General features: G+C 37.0%; 1 protein-coding gene across 5 annotated transcripts in view; it reads right to left on the bottom strand.

The window, feature by feature from the left end:
- Positions 1-20780, bottom strand: part of kalrna (kalirin RhoGEF kinase a) — a 320295-nt gene that overhangs the window by 28865 nt on the left and 270650 nt on the right. For 3 of the 5 annotated variants that reach the window (XM_007253494.4, XM_049485021.1, XM_049485022.1), the window contains 4 exons: positions 7672-7937; positions 4016-4153; positions 1874-1969; positions 554-669 (listed from right to left, as the gene is read on the bottom strand). In XM_007253494.4, the coding sequence (XP_007253556.3) occupies positions 554-669; positions 1874-1969; positions 4016-4153; positions 7672-7937 (616 nt within the window). Of the gene's footprint in view, positions 1-553; positions 670-1873; positions 1970-4015; positions 4154-7671; positions 7938-15899; positions 16131-20780 lie in introns of those variants that run through there. The other 2 variants (XM_049485023.1, XM_049485020.1) reach the window with 2 other exon arrangements.

Raw genomic sequence — 20780 nt, 5'->3', positions numbered from 1 at the left:
TATATGTTTGAGTAAAATGAACAATGTTGTTTTTTTCTATAAACTACGGACATTTCTTCCTAATTAAAAATATAAATATTGTCATTTAGAGCATTTGTTTGCAGAAAATAAGAAATGGCTGAAATATCAAAAAAGATGCAGAGCTTTCAGACCTCAAAAAATGCAAAGAAAACAAGTTCAAAAATCAATATTTGGTGGAAAAACACTGGTTTTTAAATCACAGTTTTCATGCATCTTGGCATGTTCTCCTCCACCAGTCTTACACACTGCTTTTGGATAACTTTATGCAACTCCTGAAGCAAAAATTCAAGCAGTCCAGCTTGGTTTGATGGCTTGTGATCATCCATCTTCCTCTTATATTATATTCCAGAGGTTTTCAATTTGGTAAAACCAAAGAAACTCATCATTTTTAATAGGTTTCTTTTTTTTCCAGAGCTGTGTATAGTATATTAAATAGGAAGAGAATGACTCAAATGATCAGATTAAAGTATCAAAGTGAAAAGTACTGCTCTACTAAAAATAGACAAAGATAACGTATATCATTGTGTCTCACATGCGTCCTCGCAGTGCTTTGGCTTTCTGCTCGAGCTCAGGGTTTCTGGGCTGGGCAGGGCTCTGCTCCACCGGACTCACAGAGCTGAAACCAGGATACGTCCCTCCCTCTAATGTCTAGAACACAAAGACCACAAGAACCACACTTTCACAATAGGATTTAAGAAGAAACCAACCAACCCACCCCCACACTCTTACTACCTGAAACTACCTGAGAGAGATTAGCATGAAGATGAAGATGTTTGAGGAGCTGAGAAAAGTCTGACTAATGAAGACATACCTATATTACCTCCATTAACATGATAAATACAGACACTACCTTTAAAACGTTTAGAATTACTTGTCATATTAATATTCTTTTGTGTTACAGAAGCGTTAGATGTTTTATTGTACCTTTTTAGATGTGAAATACACTAACACTAACTCACTAATACTTTTACTAACAGACTCAAGGGATTAATACTTAAATAATATTCAGTGTGTATCAGTGACAATGTGACTCCAGCCAAGAGAGGAAATCCAGCCAAGATGTGTAAAGCTGTATAAAACATATTGTAAGAAAATATAAAACATATTGTACTCTGGTTTGTTTAACACTTTTTTTTTGTTTACTTAATAATCCCATATGTTTTCCCTCATAGTGTGAATGACTTTCTACTTGGGTATTATTAATCTACAATGCAGAACATTTCAAAATAATAAAAAAAACAATGAATTTAAGATGTGCCCAAACGTTTGACTGATACTGCACTTTAAAAAATATGTATTTTACACACAGGACCATACATAGTTTGTGGGCCAGACATATATGTCTATTATATATATATATATATATATATATATATATATATATATATATATATATATATATATATATATATATTTTTTTTTTTTTTTTCTTTCAATTTCAAATATGTTTCATATATGTTGCACATATAAAAACATAAAATGTACATATATGTGATGTATAACAATCCCCTATACATTCATATATTACATGTCTGGAACATATATATATAGTGTACATATATATATACTAGAGCATGATGTATATGTGTTTCAATTTTAAATGCCTAAATGAGTGCGAACATAAGATGTACCTTATAAAATGGCAATTCAAACAAACATTCATGTAAACACAAATGAATAAAATAATAAAGCATGACTCCCATTGTGAGTGACTGACAGAAAGCAGGACGAAAAAAAGTGATAAATGAGAAAAGGAAAACCAAAGACAGAAGAAAGTAATGAACAGAAAGCCTGGGCTTCTCGTACATGCTATATGAAACTGGTCAGAGGTCAGTCGACGCTCTGCACTTACCATCTTAGTTTTGACCAGTTTCTCTATAGCACTGACGAGCTCTGCGGCGCTGGGCACCTCGGTGGAACCCTGCCGTGAAGCAAGCAAGGCGGACGACTGCAAAGCACCGGGGAAAGAGCAAAAGAAGTGTTAGTGAAGAGAGGGAGGAAAGGAGAAAAAAGGAAGAGATAAAAGGAAGAATAAGAAAAGAGAGAGCCCTGGAGTCATTTCTCTGTTAATACAGTTCATTATAATGAAAGTTAGAATGTTTTATCAGTATGTTAGATTTTGCAATACTGTATCTACTGTGGTAATATTTAAATCAAAGTTAAGATACTGAGATATCATTAATAGTTAAACACAATGTGTAATATTGAGATCAGAAAAATAAAATAAAAAATAGCACTGGCTTTAAAAATGTTTTATTGATGTAGAAAATCACTGGAAATATTAAACATGATTGACCTAAAACCAATCAAACTACAGCTCATTTTTTAGTTTGAATATCATCGCTGTCCAATGAAAAACAAGTATCTTTATTTTTGACGATTTTTAGTTTACTACGTAAACTGTCCCTTACACTGTGCCAAATTTCTTGATGAACGGACCAAAAGAAACACTTTAAAATGGCCTGAAATAAACTCTTTTTACATTGACTTCAATTGAAAGTTTAGAAGGTTTTTTCTCTCTCCTGTAAAGTCGCTGTTTTGTAAATACTTGCTTTTCATTGGACAGTGACAATATGAACTCTTTCTTGTTTTACGGCAAATTTATATCACAAAATCTGCCCAAATATTTGGAACTTTAACCCTTTCACACCCTGCATTCATTACAATGGACATCATGTATTACAAAATATCTTTATTTTTAATCTCTTAGTTTTGTTACCCATAACACTATCTGAGAGCTGTAGCCCATCAAAATAGACCATGAACCAGCCAATGAACGTATTTATAAACCAATAAAACAGTAACTTGGCCCTGCTCACTGCAAAAACACTGTAAAAACAGTAGATCAGTACTAGAGCCATTGAGGCAAAGTAACAGCTATTTTTTTTATTAATTTAATGTAATTAAAACACTTTCTAATCATGTTTTTTTTGTTCAGGGATGATTTATGAAATAAAAAGGTCTATATAAAATATTTAACATAGGCTTCCAATGGAATGGAAGGAAAAATATATATATATATATATATATATATATATATATATATATATATATTAGTTATTTAGATTGATTTGCTATATAGATTTTATAGTAGAATTATACTACAGTCTTCTTTTCTGTGCATTTTGAAAATAAAGAGTTAGTCCACATAACAAGTATTCAGATCTTTTGATTAAATTTCAAATATGTCAATGTAAACACTAAATAAACCAGAATTCCAGATCAAACTACAGGTATAAACAGATTCTAAAAGAAGCTGAAAGAATCAGAGATATTTTGTCAGGAGAAAAGACGTTTCCAGGAGAGCAGCTTGTGTGTCTAGGTGACAACACAAGTGTTGCATGGGGCAGATCAGGTTCCAGTGCTTTATCTCCAACACACAACAACAGACGGGGGCAGATCAGCATTGCACAATGCTGATATGAGCAGTCAATTTACATACAAACAGGAACAAAAGGGAAAACTCATTTTTCTGCGGAAAAATGACACCCAAACACGTCAGACCACATAGGCAAGGGCGTGTGTGTGTGTGTTTCGCAACTTCCCAGAGTAATATATTATAGAGAATGTGTGTGAACTATGTAATAGAGTGTTTTTGTGGTCAGGAGATTGGAAGTCAGGGAGGCTCCCGGCATTATTACAGCCATTTCAATATTTCAACATTGTGTGTGTGTGTGTGTGTGTGTGCGTGCGTGTGTGTTCAAACCACAAATGAAGTGCTACATTTACACTGTGCGGTTAACTCCCGGTGAAGGACAGCTGGATCTTTTAGCTCTGTGTGTGTGTGTTCTTTTTATGAACCTGTAGTGAGTGACATTTCTGAGTGACTGAAGTATTGTATATAAAGAGCAGCTTATTAGTCCTGCTGTCTCTGATCTACCAAGACAGAACCTATTCACTAGACAATAAGCTCCTCTGTAGCCTAAAAAAATCCCAGTACTAACTACTGTACTCCCAGTGCATGACATTTGTATGAAGAAAAAAAAAGTAATACCTTCTCCTCCTGTGCGGAAGGGTCTTTAATGATCTCCATGGGTGGAGGTAGAGGAGTGTGAGACTCATCCTCTGGCTCTTCCTCTCCTCCGCTTTGCATTCCTGATGACTTGGAGAGCGTTCCAGCTTTCCTTTCCCTCTGTAGGATAAAGAACATGAGCAATGTGTTACAAGCGCAGGTGTTAAAACTTAAAATCTAAACCGAGGCATGTTGGTTTTATTTGATTGGGTTCTTTAGTAGCTAAAGCCATCCATTAACCAAGTGTAGTTAATCAGCAGAGATATATTCTGTATTTCAGATTTGTTTTACACTGAAACTACAAGGAACCTGTTTACACCTGGTCACTTTATGTGACTGGTATATATATATATATATATATATATATGTAGTACACACAGAGTGATCTATTTCAAGCATGTATTATGTTTATTGTTGAAAATGATGGCTTATAGCCAATGAAAACTCAAAAATCAGTGTCTCAGAAAATTATATTAATAAATAAGACCAATTGGTATGTTTGGCAGTGTGCCAAGTCCTGCTGGAAAATGAAATTTCCGCATCTCTTTAAAAGTTGTCAGAAAAAGGAAGCATGAAGTGTTTTAAGATTTTCCAGAAAAACACTGCATTGACTTTGGACTTGACATAAAACAGTAAACCAACACCAGCAGATGACATGTCTCTCCAAATTTTGCATTTCATTTGGAAATCAAGGGATCAGAGTCTGGAGGAAGAGTGGAGAGACACACAGTCCAAACTGCTTGAGGTCTAGTGTGAAGTTTCCACAATCAATGATGGTTTAGAGAGACATGTCATCTTTTATAGAGATGGGAATTTCATTTTTCAGCAGGACTTGGCACACTGCCAAAAGTACCAATTGCTCTTATATAATCTAATTTGACTTCCAATAACATTTTGAAATGAACTTCTAAATTATTTATTTTTTTTTTTAAATGCACCTGTAGTTTTATCATCACAATTACAAAACTCCAAATAAGAAATATTTATTCAACACTGAACATTATCTATAATTTGACCTAAAATAAATGAGTATTTCAGCATTTCTCAACTAACAACAGTTTTTTTGCCATTTGCTATTTGGATGCATGTGTCTGATGCATTCATTCGTTGGAACAGACCTTAAGAATAGCCTTTGCATTCATAGAATTTTACAATCAACCCAGTGCTACATTACAACAAAATGCAAGACTTTATACACGTGTCAACACAACAATATGGCATTTGAATACCTAAACAACCAATGTCTCCCAAAAACATTCAGTTCTCAGTTTATTTTTGCTCGATATGTGTTCTATTTCTCAGGCGTTGCACATTATAAGATACTATTTATACTGATGACACTAGAGATTACCAATCTTGGATAATAGATCATCACAAGGACATCACGTGCAAACTGGTAACCAAACAATGATTAACTGTAAAGTTTCTAGGCTATCATCTTTATATCATGCTCATGCCAACATGCGCTGTTATAAACACTATGTGGGAAGACCCTGCAGTAATATGACCTTCCTTTCATGGCTGAATGTACTATAAGCTGAACTCGAGGTTCCTTAAACACTTAAACAGGCGTATTGTTTAATATGTACACTTCAGAACACTCCTTCAGCAGCAGTGCAAAACTAAACAAGCAATATTTGGATGCCAAACATGCCTTAGCACGCTGACTTTACTGGAAGCAAGGGATTCAATTCCACAATTTCTTCTCCTTCAGCGTTTCTACTGCTCGCAGCTCAATAGGGGAAGCAGGTCAGGGTTAATGTGGGTCATTGTGTCGGGGTCCGCAGCTCCTGCCCTGCCACTACAGAGACTCATTGTATCCTCACAGTGCACATCACACAGGCCTAAAGGGCCTGGCTAATGCACACTGTCCTATCTGCCCCAAATCATCTGGCTTACTGCTGCTGCTGCCGCTGCTGCTCCAGCCGTGGCAGACCCATAATAACGCGCTCACACATCACAGAGAACAAGGGAGACACTTTTCTACATGAAGAGCTGATTGCGTAAAAAAGAACAGGGATGGTGAATGAAAGAAATCCTCTGACGTTAAAAACGGGAGTCACCAACAACCATGTGCACTTCTTAGAAACTAAAGATACATCACACATTTAGCCTCCAGAACTACATGCATACACCAGCAGAGACACTTACAATACCAATTATTAAACATAAATTAATAAAAATGTGACAGCCTTATACGCTAGTGCATCTCAAAAAATTTGAATATCATTGAAAACTTACTTTATTTCAGTAATTCAGTTCAAAATGTAAAACTCATATTTTATAGATGTATTACACACAGCGTGATCTATTTTAAGCATTTATTTGTTTTATTGTTGATGATTATGGCTTACAGCCATAGAATAGTTTGACCAATTGGTACTTTTGCCAGTGTGGGCAGTGTGCCAAGTCCTGCTGGAAAATGAAATCTGCATCTTCGTAAAATTTGTCAGCAGAGGGAAGCACAAAGTGCTGTAAGATTTTCTGGGAAAACACTGTACTGACCATCAGTAAATTTTAAATTTCATTTAAAAATAAAGGGACCAGTCCAAAGTTCAAAGTCAGTGTTTTTTCCAGATCTTACAGCAATTCATGCTTCCCTCTGCTCTACTTTTAAAGGGAGGTGGATTTCATTTTCCAGCAGGACTTGGCACACTGCCCACACTGCCAAAAGTTGGTCTCATACAATATATTTTTTTTCTGAGATACTGATCTTTGGGTTTTTATTGGGTGTAAGCCATAATCATCAACAAAAGATACAAAATATAACAAAAACATACATCTATATAATATATGAGTTTTAAATTTTTAACTGAATAACTGAAATACTGATATTCTAACTTTTTGAGATACACTAGTAGACTTTTTTACACAGTTTTAATTGTTTTTGCACAAATAAATGCACACTGAGTTTTAAAATGAGGAAACACACATGTAGTATTTGTGTGGTTCACACACAGCTCAAAAATATGGATTGCAATGTTGTGTAAACTGTGTCATTCATAGCCTGTTCTTTTTTGTGTGCGTGTATGTATGGATGTGTTAAAATCATGATGAACAATCAAAACTCCACTGTCATCTGTCAACAGCCCTCATGTGGTGAGGAAAAACAAAGAAAGCAAAAGCAATCAGGGAGCAGAAAAAAGAAGGTGGGGGAATTTCTAAGAGCTATGGCGTTTCTAGTAGAGTTTATATTGTCTGCCAAATCCTGAGCCTGACCCAATGCCCTACCTGATATTCGGCCAGGTTTTGTCGTTTTTTTCCACTACGTTCCTCGGGCCCTGTAAGGTTGCGCTTAAGAAAATTGTGTGTGACATAGGCCTACGTTTATATATGATATATAATAAATAAGCTCTAGTTTCTAGATTACTGAAAGTAAAAAAAAAAAAAAAAGTGTCTGTGATCACAATGATTATTAACTGATTATTTCTGCCATGGCCTCACTGATTTAAAATGAAATCAAATAAAACATTACATATCAAGCTTCCAAAATAATCATAGCTGCAGCCCTACTGCTGAAACCCAGCAAGCTGAAAATACAATAATCTACCCATCAGGGTCTTTAACGTGAGTGAAAATCCAGAAGATCAAGCCTATTACGATATTAAGGAACACTTTGGCTGCATCAGCTCCATTACCTCTTCCAGGCCGTCGTCCTGCGTCTCGGGTGGACCCAGGTCGATGCTCTTGCGTCCGTCTCTCTTCTGCTTCTGCTTGCTGGGCAGCTTTTTGACGTTGCTGCCGTGGCTGAGGCGGCGGACCGGGCTGGTGAGCCACTTCTTCAGTGTGTTCCCGGAGCGCTTGGGCCCCGGAGAGCTGCTGTGGATGGACGTGAGCGAGGCCTGCGGCTGCAGCGCCGCCACCGAGTCCGTCTTACCCTCTGGACCACTGACCGTGTAGTTCTCTGAAAGACAAGAGAAAGATGAAGAAGATGATGATGAGAAATGATGAGATCAATCACAACACTGTCAGCTTCAGGATGCAGCACCATGAGGACGAGCAGTTTACAGTGGATTGCTCATCACTGCGGTAGGGTGTAACTCATTATAACCACACAACAATGAACACAAGCATTTAATGAGGAAAAATATATAATATCAACACAATAATATAATATATGTCTAATGATATAATTACAGTGGTTTGTCAATATATTCTTTCAGATATTCAAGCAAACAGTCAATCAAGCAATTCAGAGAAAGAGGAAAAAGCAATTTGCTCCACTAACAAATTGCTCATGATTAGTGGTTTGAGGTGTGAGCATGTTTGCATCATTCTGGTGAACCAAATTTTACAGTGTTACTGTCATCATATTTCTGCAACAGTGCACACCCACATATCACACTTTTCCATATACTTATAATACAATGAGCTAATGAATGCTAACCACGCTGAACTGTGGCCAAATCAATGTGAATATAGACTCTGCTGTGGGAGGAACTTTGATTCATATTAAATGTACTTTTAAAAAAGATTACAATTCACAAAAATACTGTATACAAGCTTAAACCTATTCTTACAGACCTGTAGCTTTGTCAAAAACATTGTAATTTTTCCAAAAATGCGCCTAATAATCCGGTTCACCTTATGTATGAGTTTTACCAGTCAGGTTGTAAGGAGCAGTAAAGCCACTCCGCTGTATTGCAGAGTTACAAAATAATTTTTAGTGAAGTTTTTCCAGCTCCGAGGCTGGAGCAGTATCAGCATTAGCCGCTAACCGCGCTAAGTACAAGCTCTTTTGTCGTTTAGGGGAGTCTATCAGCCTGTAGCCTGATGCTAACCATGGCTAGCACTGCTGGAGCAGCATTAACATTAGCTGCAAACCACAGCACTAGCTCTTTTCCTGTTCAGAAGTGAGCATTATCAGCCTGTAGTCACAGGCACATTTACTGTGTTAAAACAAGATATGTAGGACAAACAGCTAGCTGATATATCGCCCTGGCTTACCAGAACACTCAGCTTAACAGGGTCCCTCAGTGTAGCGCTGTTAGCTGCTAATGCTAATGCTGCTGCTGCTCCCAGCCTTAGTGGAAATCTCAAAACTTAAGCTTACTGTAAATAAATGGAAGCACGTTACTTACCCAAATAACCAGTTTTCAGGAGAGAAATCTGTGTAGATTAACATCCAGTGCTTGTAAGAGCTATGATGCTGCTAAGTGGTTCCATGCTGGTCAATATGGTACCTCGTGTGGTTGCTATTGTGTTGCTAAATGGATGCTAGACTGGGGGCTATAGTACTGCTTGTACAATGACTACAATCACCTAATATTTATTTACTCCATAAACAAACAATGCACAGTACTACTCAGTTACAACAGAAAAGTGCTCATCTCCAACAGACTACAAAGGAGAAATAGACACTGTATCAAAACTAAAGAGGCGTACAAGTGTCAGATGAGACAGATAATACAGTGTGTGTGTGTGCGTCTCTCCAAAGCAATGGAAAGTTGTGTTTGTCTCTAAACAGTAAGCCCATTTTGGAGCAGGAAGCCTGCAGTATTTGGTGTCTGCATGCTGTAATGGCTTATTCATTAAAGGAAGTGACCTTGTGAGGAATCATGTGGACGCTCACAGCAAAACTATCGAGACACAAGTCCGACCACACTGCTCACTGCGCACACCCGGAGAAACAGACAGAAAAAAATAAGTTTCTTTGATTTTACAAAATTGAAAACCACTGGAATATAATCAATAGGAAGATGGATGATCAAAAGCCATCAAACCAAGCTGAACTGCTTGAATTTTTGAGGCATAAAGTTATTCAAAAGCAGTGTGTAAGACTGGTGGAGGAGAACATGCCAAGATGCATGAAAACCAGGGTTATTCCACCAAATATTGATTTCTGAACTCTTAAAACTTTATGAATATGAACTTGTTTTTTTTTTTTTTGCATTTTTGAGGTCTGAAAACTCTGCGTCTTTTTTTTTTATTTCAGCCATTTCTCATTTTCTGCAAATAAATGCTCTTAATGTTCATTTTACTCAAACATACCTATGAATAGCAAAATAAGAGAAACTAATTCAAAAACTGAAGTGGTCTCTTCATATATTTTTTATACAGAGCTGTATGTGTATGTGTGTGTGTGTGTGTGGTCTGGGGGTGTGTACAAGTGTGTTCTTTCTAAGGTCTGCTTCACCATGCTTCAGCTTTTAGTGTGGCCACTGGCCATGAAGCACCGTGTGCTCCATAGAGGAGTGCGTACATCAGGCTGGTGTGGTCAGACACGAGTGTGCACACTGACGACAGCATGACGTACTGATAAGTAGCCTATAAGCGTTACACTTTGTAAACAGACACACACACACACATGGGGTTATTAACACTATTAAAACTTTTAAAACTAGTGAGAAGTTGTATTTTGGGTGGTTTTCCAGACAAGGAAATGCTTAGTATGGGCATTTTGAATGGAGATGCATTGAAATCCATGACAAGGAGGTTTCCCAAACAGAAAATATAACCTATTCACGTCAGACTCTGAATACACTAAAACATGTGGTGTCTGATTACAGCTTAAATATAGATCAGCATAGTCACCTCCTATCATAAAAAACAGTAAATATACAGAACCAGTCCAATATTTAAACACATTTTTAAATTTAATGTATTTATTTCGTTTTTCCTATATTGTAAACTAATACTGAAGCCATTCAGACTATAAAGAAACACATAACTTATCCTGTGCAACAGAGGTAACTCATCAAAGTGTTTTTGATGTTTTTTGTGACTGCACTTGAGGATACTTTCGAAGTTCTTGATTTTTTTTTTTTTTTCTCGGATTGACTGAGCATTTCTTAAATATTTTTTTTTTCTTTAATTAGTTGAGTAGTTCTTGCCATAATATATGAATTAGAACGTTACTTAAATAGAGCTATTCACTGTATACCAACTCTACCTCAACACAACTTTACAACTGATGCTCTGAACGCTGCACATTCCAGGTGACTCTTCCTCATAAACCTCACTGAGAAAATCCAGCCAGGATGTTCAAACCTGTCGTCTAAGCAAGAGGTGCTACTTTGAAGAATCGAAAAGACACAATGACTTTACTATTAATCTACAATACAGAATATTTTATAATGCAAAAAAAAAAAAAAAAAACACTGAATTTTTGGTATGTCAAAACTTTTGGCTGGTACTGTATATTAGACAGAATTCAACATTATTCCACAGACGTTTTTTTAATTAGATTATGAATAAAATACTGAAAATGTATTAAGCCATTCTTTCGCAGGTTCAGAGATATGGAGGACAAAATTTAACACGCATAAATAAATAAATGCACATGTAAATGAACAAATAAATACACACACACACACACAGAGTAGGACCGCCTACCTAATTAACATAGAAATGCAGAAATAAATAAATAAATAAATTAAGTAATGTGGTAATACATAAATAAATACATGAAAAAATGGATGAATGAATAAACTGATGAATGTGTGAACGAATGAATGAATGAAGGAATGAATGAAGGAATGAATACATAAATAAATGTAAAAATGTAAAAAAAAGTGAATAAATAAATGCATAAATAAATAATGTAGAATTGTTAAAATGAATGAATAAATAAATAAATGTTTAAATTAATGACTAAATGAATTAATGAAAGAATGAATAAAAGATGCCCATAATATCACCACTGATTAAATAATTGTCAGAGTACATTGATTTAGGTCTATAGTTCCCCAGGTGACATGTATGGGTTTTCAGCTGAGCAGTTGATGTTGATTTGAGCTGTAATTAATGAATAGTAACTATAAAGAAGACATAATTAGTAAGTAATTCTCTAGGAGATATGTAAGTAGAGTTAATAGTAAACTACTATAATTATTTGTTATAATCATACTATCTGCTGTGCAACTACTCAGTATTCCCTGGTAGTTAATAGGAGGGATTTAGGAGTTAATGCAGCACTAATATTAACAATTAACTATAGAACAGTATTATAAAGACGTGTGTCCGACAAATTCTTTCCACTACACAGTCCTAATATTCTGGCTCTTTTCTCACTGTAGTGAACCTCAGGGCTGAACCTGAAGAAGTGAATCAAAAAAGTGACTTTTCTTGATGTGACCTCACTAAGCTCACACTCGCGCTAACTTACAACACTTAATGCTTACAACTGCTAAAACTTAGTGATAAAAATACCATGGATACTTTCTGCTGAGAAGCACTTGTTGCATAGCAACCCCCCCTGAGAGGCCAGGAGAAGCTGAGTAACCACAGCTTTCGGACTGAGGAGGAGGAGGAGGAGGAGGTGATATGACCTTAAGATACTCATGTTCCACCCAAACAGCACAGGAGGAGCACATTTACTGGAAAACAGGCTGTAGAGAACACACAAGTAGAGCTGCTGACCAGATAACAGCAGTAACCAACAATGACTCCCACAAAAGATGAAGGACAGCACGCACTGGCACAAAAAAACAAAAACAAAATCCATCTCCATCCAAAGACATTACTCCATCTAACAGTAACCATTACTCCACAGCAAAGCAAAAACTGACTTACGTTCAGATAAGCGGATGTTTATTTGGCGATGTCATGTTTTTGTGACATTAAAAATTAGTGATAGTGATCATGATAGTGTAACTGAACCTGTCCTGTAAATGTGCTCATAAAATGAGTCAGAGAATGAATGAGAGAGAGGGAGTTTGTGAGGCCAACCAGAATAACTGGAATTAAAATGAAACTGTATTCTTAGTAGAGCTTTAGGAACATAGTGATATATATAATAATGGTTTCTATGGCCTCTGGTTAATGAAAATCAGGTCCAATCTCCAAAACTTTAACTTTACAGGAGAGAGAGTAATGTAAAACCTTGTGTAATGTCATAATTTGGGAGAATTTCTATTCATGCACTTATCACAATATTTTTTATATATTTTGGTAAGGGACAGTTGTGTTGTGTGTTCAAATTATATAATAGTACAGCATCCCTCATTATGCTCAGTATCAGTTTACTAGTATCTTTATTACAATTGTTTATTAGCAACCACCATGGATACCTTAGCAACACCATAGCAACCACCTAGCAACCACTTAGCAACATCTTAGCAACCGCTTAGCAACACCTTAGCAACCACCTAGCAAACACTCAGGAACATGAGCACTGCAATCAATCACACTCGCAGTTTCTGCAGGAACTGCAATCTAGTTACAACTGTTTTCCAGTTAAAAGGCACAAGCTGTAAAAGGCTAGGATAGTAACATAAAATGTGGTTCATGTTCATGATTTTTTATTAATTATTTTTACTGCACTGCTGAGGGAAATGTATTGTGTTTTGTTGGTTTGTCTTTTTGTAAATTAAAAGGCTATGGTGTTTAATAAATATTTTTTTAATTGTAGTTTTATAGAAAACAAAGAAGGCAATTTATTTGTTTAAAATGTCAATATAAAGTGTCTAAATGAAAAAATATATATATATATATATTTAAAAATTATTACATTTAGCGAATGATATATCAGTTTGTGTTCACCTTTTCGGTACCACTTTAAAATAAGACTACCTTAATAAAGGGTTTATAAATGGTTTAAATGTGTTTATTAATGGTTACTAATTAGGTTGCAAATGCCCTAAAAATCATTAATAATCAGTTATAACAAATACGTAGAAAGGGCAACAATATAGATGGCTGTGGGTTCACTATTTGACAAACAACAGGTCATGTACCCCTTTCTACGTATGTGTTATAGCTGATTATTAATGATTTTTGGCATTTTCTTTAATTCGAGTAAACAATTTGCAATTTGTGCTTACGATTTCATTAAACTACTCGATTTAAAGAAGTCATTCACTCGAATAAAAGAAAATGTGAGCAAGAACTGCTATATTGCTTGCTCGGTTTATTCATTTATTTTGATTTTTTTATCCATGGCCCCTCCAAATGTTTTTTTTTTGTTCAGATTTAGATTCAGCCAAAAATATAAATTCTAGTGCATCTCCTGTATCGTAATAAGTATCGCATTGCCTGGTTATTGCCAACATACAGCTCTAATACTGTAGGGCTTTAAATAAATCACCATTAAAACAAAAAATTCTACTTGAACTGCACCCAAAAAGGATTGCTCATGTTCATATTCCGACAATATTGGTATGAATTAAGTTTGGCTGTTGTGACAGACACAGCTCTATCTCTCAGGGGACATATAGTGAAATAAAGCAGTGAAATCTGAAGCAGCTCTCTTTTCTTGTTGGGAAAGGGCCAGAGGTATTATCTGCCGTCCGGCCTGTTGAGTCTGCTCAATGGCATTCCTGTAAAGGCTGTTAAGCGCTCGACATATTTCTAAACATGACACTCCTTCCAGTGGGAGTGAGCGAGCAGGCGAAAAGCTTGTGTCATCTTCTACATTCATTCATTTTCACTTCCTCGTGGCTGGAGTCTCAGAACATAGTGCACGGTACAGATTCCAGGAATGCCGTATTCCAAACGCAGAGCAGATACACGTTTCTGTGAAACTGGGCCAGCAGGAATTCAGCTGAGCGTGCACCGGGGTGAGTTATAAGCGGCTTAGAGAGAGCCACCGCTATCACGTTGGCTTAGTGTTAAAAAAGAATGGATAAAGAATGGATGAAGAATGGATAAAAAGGGGATAAGAAAGAAAGAAAAGCCCTCATGTTCTCACATAATTCTGCCATTTTCGCCCCCGCCCGCTGAGTCGTCTTCAAAGAGAACTGTTCTAATGCGACAGACGAAAAGGGATTCGGGCTTATTTGGTCTTCAAAGACTGAGTAGATACTCAGCACCAGCCTTGCTGGGGCAACTGGGAAACACTGGAACAAGTCGCATGGGAAACTGGGGCAACTTAACACAGCGTTTTTTTTATATGATGTTATCAAAATGATGGTGAAATTACACAAGTACAAGAATTTGATTACTACAAAATGTAGTAAAAAAAAAAAAAAAGTTCTTAATTTTAAATGGAAGTCAACCTAAAAAGACTTAATCCCACGTTTATGTTTTTTGGGACCATTCACAATTAAAAAAAAGAAAAAAAAGGTAAGCAATGAAAATAACAACTGTCAGAAATATATTATGCCAAAGAGCAAAAAAAAAAAAAAAAAAGATGCATGTTTTCTCATTCATGGCTGTCCTCTGCCTTACCTGAGGCAACAGCAAAAACATAAAAACATGATGTTATGATTGAGGACTGCCGCTGCTGCCACTGTCTCCACTATCTCACTGCAGAGGGAGACTTCCTGAGTTAATCGGTAATGAGAGAGCACTTTAGCCCACTTTAGAGCCCAAGCACAGAGGTACTTTACTTCTGTCATCAACTCACACATACATGCGCACGTATACACAACAACAACAGACCCATAATGACAAGAACCGAGCCGGAAATAATAGATAAAAGCACAATGATTTTTCCTTATCGAAATATCAGCTGTAAAATTTATGGGAGAGATGTTCCGTACTTAAAATCATACAGCCTTGACTAAATGAATAGGAGAAACGGAACAAATAAGATGAGAAAAAACGTGACAAAACAGTACGATAGTACAAAGGATTATAATCCTTAAACGTGCTTGTTTTTGTTTGTGATTTCACGTCAAAATCTTACGACTTTCTTTTTTGTTTAGTGTTATGTAGGTACTCCATGAGAAAGTGGCACCTGTCCTTTATATTCTATGAGCATTTTAAGATGAATAAATCAATAGAAACTAAAATGACTAAAATTAAAGTTTGAGAACATTTGTGTCCTTTCTTTAGTAAAAATGACAAATATTTCACTTGAGACGGGATCTAATAACAGGATCTAATAACATGATCATTTGCAGTCTTCAACCTGAAAACCATTCCCGAAACCAGTAAGTGAGATTAAAAAAAATAAAATAAAAAAAACTTCAGTCAAACCCACCTGATACATTACAGCACCAACACCTCGATATAATCCAACTACAGCATGAACAAATGTGTCTCCCACTCTTCATGCTTCCTCAGGGGCTCATGGCTCGGAAGAAATAATGACAGACGGAAGGACAGAAAAGCACAGAATGGATGGAAAATCAGAGACAGAGAGAGAAAGCGAAAGAGAGAGAGATTCCAGCTTCGCACTAACAGCAGTACAATCACTGAGTTACTGCTCCAAGTTCACTCTGCACCCTTCCACAACAGGGAGGAGGGGCAACACACACACACACACACACACTTTCTCTCTCACACACACACCCACTGAAGATACAGCCTCGTTGCTACACACACACTGGATTATACAGACAGAGATTCAAGTTACATTCTTGCCCGTGACAAAGGCTCTACTGATGACTCCAGACTCAACGTGATCTAAAGAGCCCACTCTAAACTCTTACGGGTCAACAGAGCGGCCAGTGGCGAGTCTCCGGGTTTCAGCTGCCTGTACTCCTGTGTCTGAAGGGAAAGTGCATTATGGGGCATATTATGCACATTCCTCAGCAGATCATAATGAACCTCAGCTAGAAACTAAAGGGTGTGAAAAAGCGTTCCACAGAACAGGAACATCTCATCTGTAAAATGCGATGATTGGTATGGTTGCAGGTCCTCATTCCAACTAGGCAGATAAACAACCAGTTAGATGTTTTGAGAATGAGGCTATTTGAGTCAGTTAGGATTGTTGGGTTTGATTAGTTCCCCAATGGTGGAACAAACTCCCTTCCACTACCAGATCAGGAGAATCTCTCGCTATCTTTAAGAAACTCCTGAAGACAGAGCTCTTCAAAGAGCACTTACTCTTCCAATATCTCTAACAAACTAACAACTTCTAACCTCATTTCCTTTTTCCCCTTCTTTACTCCTCTATCCCATTATTTCCCTTTGACCTCCTTTAGGCCCTGTCTAAAATGTTTTTGTTTTTTTTTACCTTTAACTTCTATTACTTTTGTTGCTTTGGAAAAAAAGCATCTGCAAAATGTAATGTAATGTAATTAGGATAAAAAAAAAAATCTATAGACACACTGATCTGTTATGCATTAAACCGTCCTATTCTGTAAGAAAAACATTTCTCAGGTCTTTCCATTACTTTTTCCATGATTTATATTGTATCTCCATTTTTGTGCATTTTTCACACTCTGAATTAATGTGACTAGTTCTTTACATTGTGTCAGTCCTTAATCATAAATTATGAATGAACCAATAGAAATGCTCTTGTCAGTCCTGATGTTGTCAATCTGCCTGCTCTGGACTCACACATTTTATACATTAAAGAATTAAACTCCCAGCATGCACTCACACCGGACCTTCCGGCCTCTGCTGATCACGTGACGCTATGGTGTTCACGCTCTCCGAGCTTCTGATTGCCCACACCTGGTCTGTTAGTATAAATACCTCTTTGTTTTATTTGCTCTTTGCTGAGTGTTGAATCTAGCTAGCTCTTCTACTATGTGTTTCTTTTGTTTTTGCCTTTGTTACCAACTCTCTTTTTATTTTTGACTATTCTCTAGCTTTGCCACCTCTATCGTTTATCACTGCTGACCAATTTTTTGTCTTGTGAGTACTCTTTTTGCCTTGCACTTTTTTACCTTTTTTCTGCGTAGGTCTACCTCACGTCTGACCCACATGACAGCTCCCAAATGGCGTGAAATTAAATCTTTCTACATTGACTTCCATTGAAAGTTAAGATGTTTCTTCTTAATAATACACAAGCCTAGTTTGTAAGATGTGAGAGTGTGAAGAGCCTTTCAATGCTGTGAAGAACCATTACTTGATGGAAACGTCCTTCATACTCACACAGCTTAATTATAAACAAGGGTCTTTACAGCACCAATGGTGGTTCTTCTATGGCATCACTCAAAGAACCATTTTTATGTTGTGTTTTAGAGGGGATTTGAACAGTACAGTGAGCAGTGTACTTCAACAAACTGAGCATCAGCAGGTAAAATATGCAATCATAGTTGCTCAACATCAACATTTTCCAATGTTTTCTCACAAACATTTTTAACATTTCTAAACTAACCACATAAGCAGCACTACAGTGGTTGAACAAGTTGTTTTAACTATACGCACCTTTTTTTCTCTCACTACAAAAATATGTTTGTCATGCGTAAAACGTAAACTTACAGGAATGAAAAAAACTAAAATCATGCTAGAACATAACAATCCCAACATGCCTGAAATTCCTGTGACAATGACTAAATGACAATGTGTTTGTGACAGGAAAAGATCATGACACAACATGACACAACATGACAGGCGTTTCCCCATCACATACATATGCAAATTTCACCACAGAATCTTCCATTGTTTTAATGCATAGTTTCAAACTGAAAGTAGTAAAAGCTGTGCTCTGACTATGTGTAGAGGTTACTGTTCTCAGTCCACCAGTATCCAGCAGGACATGGGCAAAACTGCCATGTAGCCAAGATAATTTACCACCGAGTAAGTGCACTGCACTGGCCTAGATAAGAGTGCACATGCACAACACACACACACACACACACACAAACAGAAGGTAAACTGCCATGGGCTACCGAGAAGATACAATTAGGCCATTTCTCAGTGAGCAGATCCACACTACAGTAGCTGATCAAAGCACTTTGCTAAAGTTTATTTCAGGCGAACCAGGAGAAAACCATGTTTATAAGGGAAGTCTAAGAAAGTGAGGAACAGAACCAAAATGGTTCTTCTATTGAAATCACTTAAAGAACCATGCATATTACCCTGATTAGCCCATGCCCAATTCAAAACATCAAGTAGAAGGGCCTAAAGACCTCCGGTACTGAATTCTCCATTAAGTGACTAAGCACTGTTTAATGTTTTTTTTTTTCAGAAAAGACAATCAAATCTTTACAACAAAATGTTTTAATACCCAGTAGTTCCATGATTAGTTCCTTAAAGAACCATTTACGTAGGTTTCTCTATGGAACCCAACTCAAATGTTCCTTAATCATCATGTTGAGGCATGCCTGTAAAAACTATTAGGTATGAGGTACCTCAATATGAAATCTGGTTCCTCAAAGAACCCATTAGAATTGTGGTTTTGAGATTGGGAGATCGCTGGTTTAAATCCGGGTTATTCAGCTTGCCATCAGCAGCCGAAGTCCCGAGAGAGCACAAATAGCCTTGCTCTCTCTGGGTGGATAGATGGTGTTCTTTCCCTCATCACTCCAAAAGGTGATGTTAGTTAGGACAAGGCTGTGTCTGTGAGCTGATGTATAGAAACTGAGTCGCTGCGCTTTACTCCGAGTGTGTGGTGACGCTACTCGGCAATGGTGCATCAGCAGCAGTTCTAAAAGAGGAGGTGGCTGACTTCACATGTATCGGAGGAGGCATGTGCTAGTCTTCACCCTCCTTGTGTTGTGGCATCACTAGTGATGGGGGATGTATAGCTGATTAGATATATTGGGGAGGAAAAAAAAGAACTGTGGTTTCTATAGAATCTTTAGGCTAGAATACCCTGATATGGCAAAATCATGGGACAGAAAATAACATTGTAGTTGTGATTTTTTTTTCACGCTGACAGTTTTAGACAGACACTGCCAGTCACCATCGTTAACACTCACAATGGCTTCTATGACATGTCTCCTGGACCAATGAGACCAATCCATCTGGCACCCACTATCACATAATATAATTCATGTCACCTTGCCTTTAACACGCTGGCCAGTGTTCAGCCTTATTTAAGAGATAACACCTCACAACTTCACAAGCCATCTTCTGAGGGTAGAATTTTTTTTACTGCTTCCCTATGATATTTGACATGACAGTGTACTGTCTTTCCAACCATGGATAAATACTTTAATATATCTTTCTTGACTAAAATTATCCTTAGCTCTCATCTAAGAATCATTTTCTTAAAGTACCATATTTTTCGCATTATACGACGCACATTTAAAATTCCTTAATTTTCCCAAAAATCATCAGTGCGCCCTATAATCCAGTGCACCTTATGTATGAATTTTACCAGTCAGGTTATAAGGAGCACTAAAGCCACTCTCCTAAAGGGCTGTATTATAAAGGAGTTTCAGTAAAGTTTCTCCTGCAATGAGGGTGGAGCAGTATTAGCATTAGCCGCTTACCGCAGCGCAGGCTCTTTTGTCATTCAGAGGTGAGTATATGGGTCTGCAGTCTGTGTGTTTACCTTGTTAAACTAAACTACATGGAACGAATTGCTAGCTGATCGCGCCCCTAGGTTACCAGAACACACAGGGTTCCTTAGTGTAGCGCCGTCGGGCGGCATTTACTAGCGCTAAGCGCTGCTAACCATGGCTAGCGCTCCTGCTAACCAGAGCCAGCGCTGCTGCTAACTGCTCTGTTGAAAATACTGGAATTCTAAGCTTACAGAAAATAAAAAGAAGTGTTTTATTCACCCAAATAAACAAACTCAGGAGAGAAATATATGTAGATTAACATCCAGCACTCGTTTGACTTTGAAATATATAGATTTTTTTTAAGAATTACAGTAGTTTTGTTTACGTAGGCGCCTTAAAATACAGTGCGTCCGTAAAATACGGTACTTTAAATGTAGTTCAACAATGTAGTTCAGCATCTTCTCAGAAAAGTAGAGTTTGTTACTGTATCAAGGGCAAGAACTCTAAAGTTCTCTATCAACAATATTTTTCTTTCTAGGAAAGTTCTATAAAGCATTGTGTATCTAGTTATTAAGTGTGTAAATCAGGTCTAAATGCCATCGCCCTCCATCTACTATAAAACAGAATAGATAACATATGAGGCAGTATGGAACAGAAAAACGTAAAAATGGAAAAAGCTTGTAAGTGTTTGGCCGTGACCAAAACATTCAGCTGGAATTTACACCCATGTTCTAGAA

This window comes from Astyanax mexicanus, chromosome 11, assembly GCF_023375975.1.
Source record: "Astyanax mexicanus isolate ESR-SI-001 chromosome 11, AstMex3_surface, whole genome shotgun sequence".
Lineage (NCBI taxonomy): Eukaryota > Metazoa > Chordata > Actinopteri > Characiformes > Acestrorhamphidae > Astyanax > Astyanax mexicanus.
This window is presented reverse-complemented; position numbering and strand designations above follow the sequence as displayed.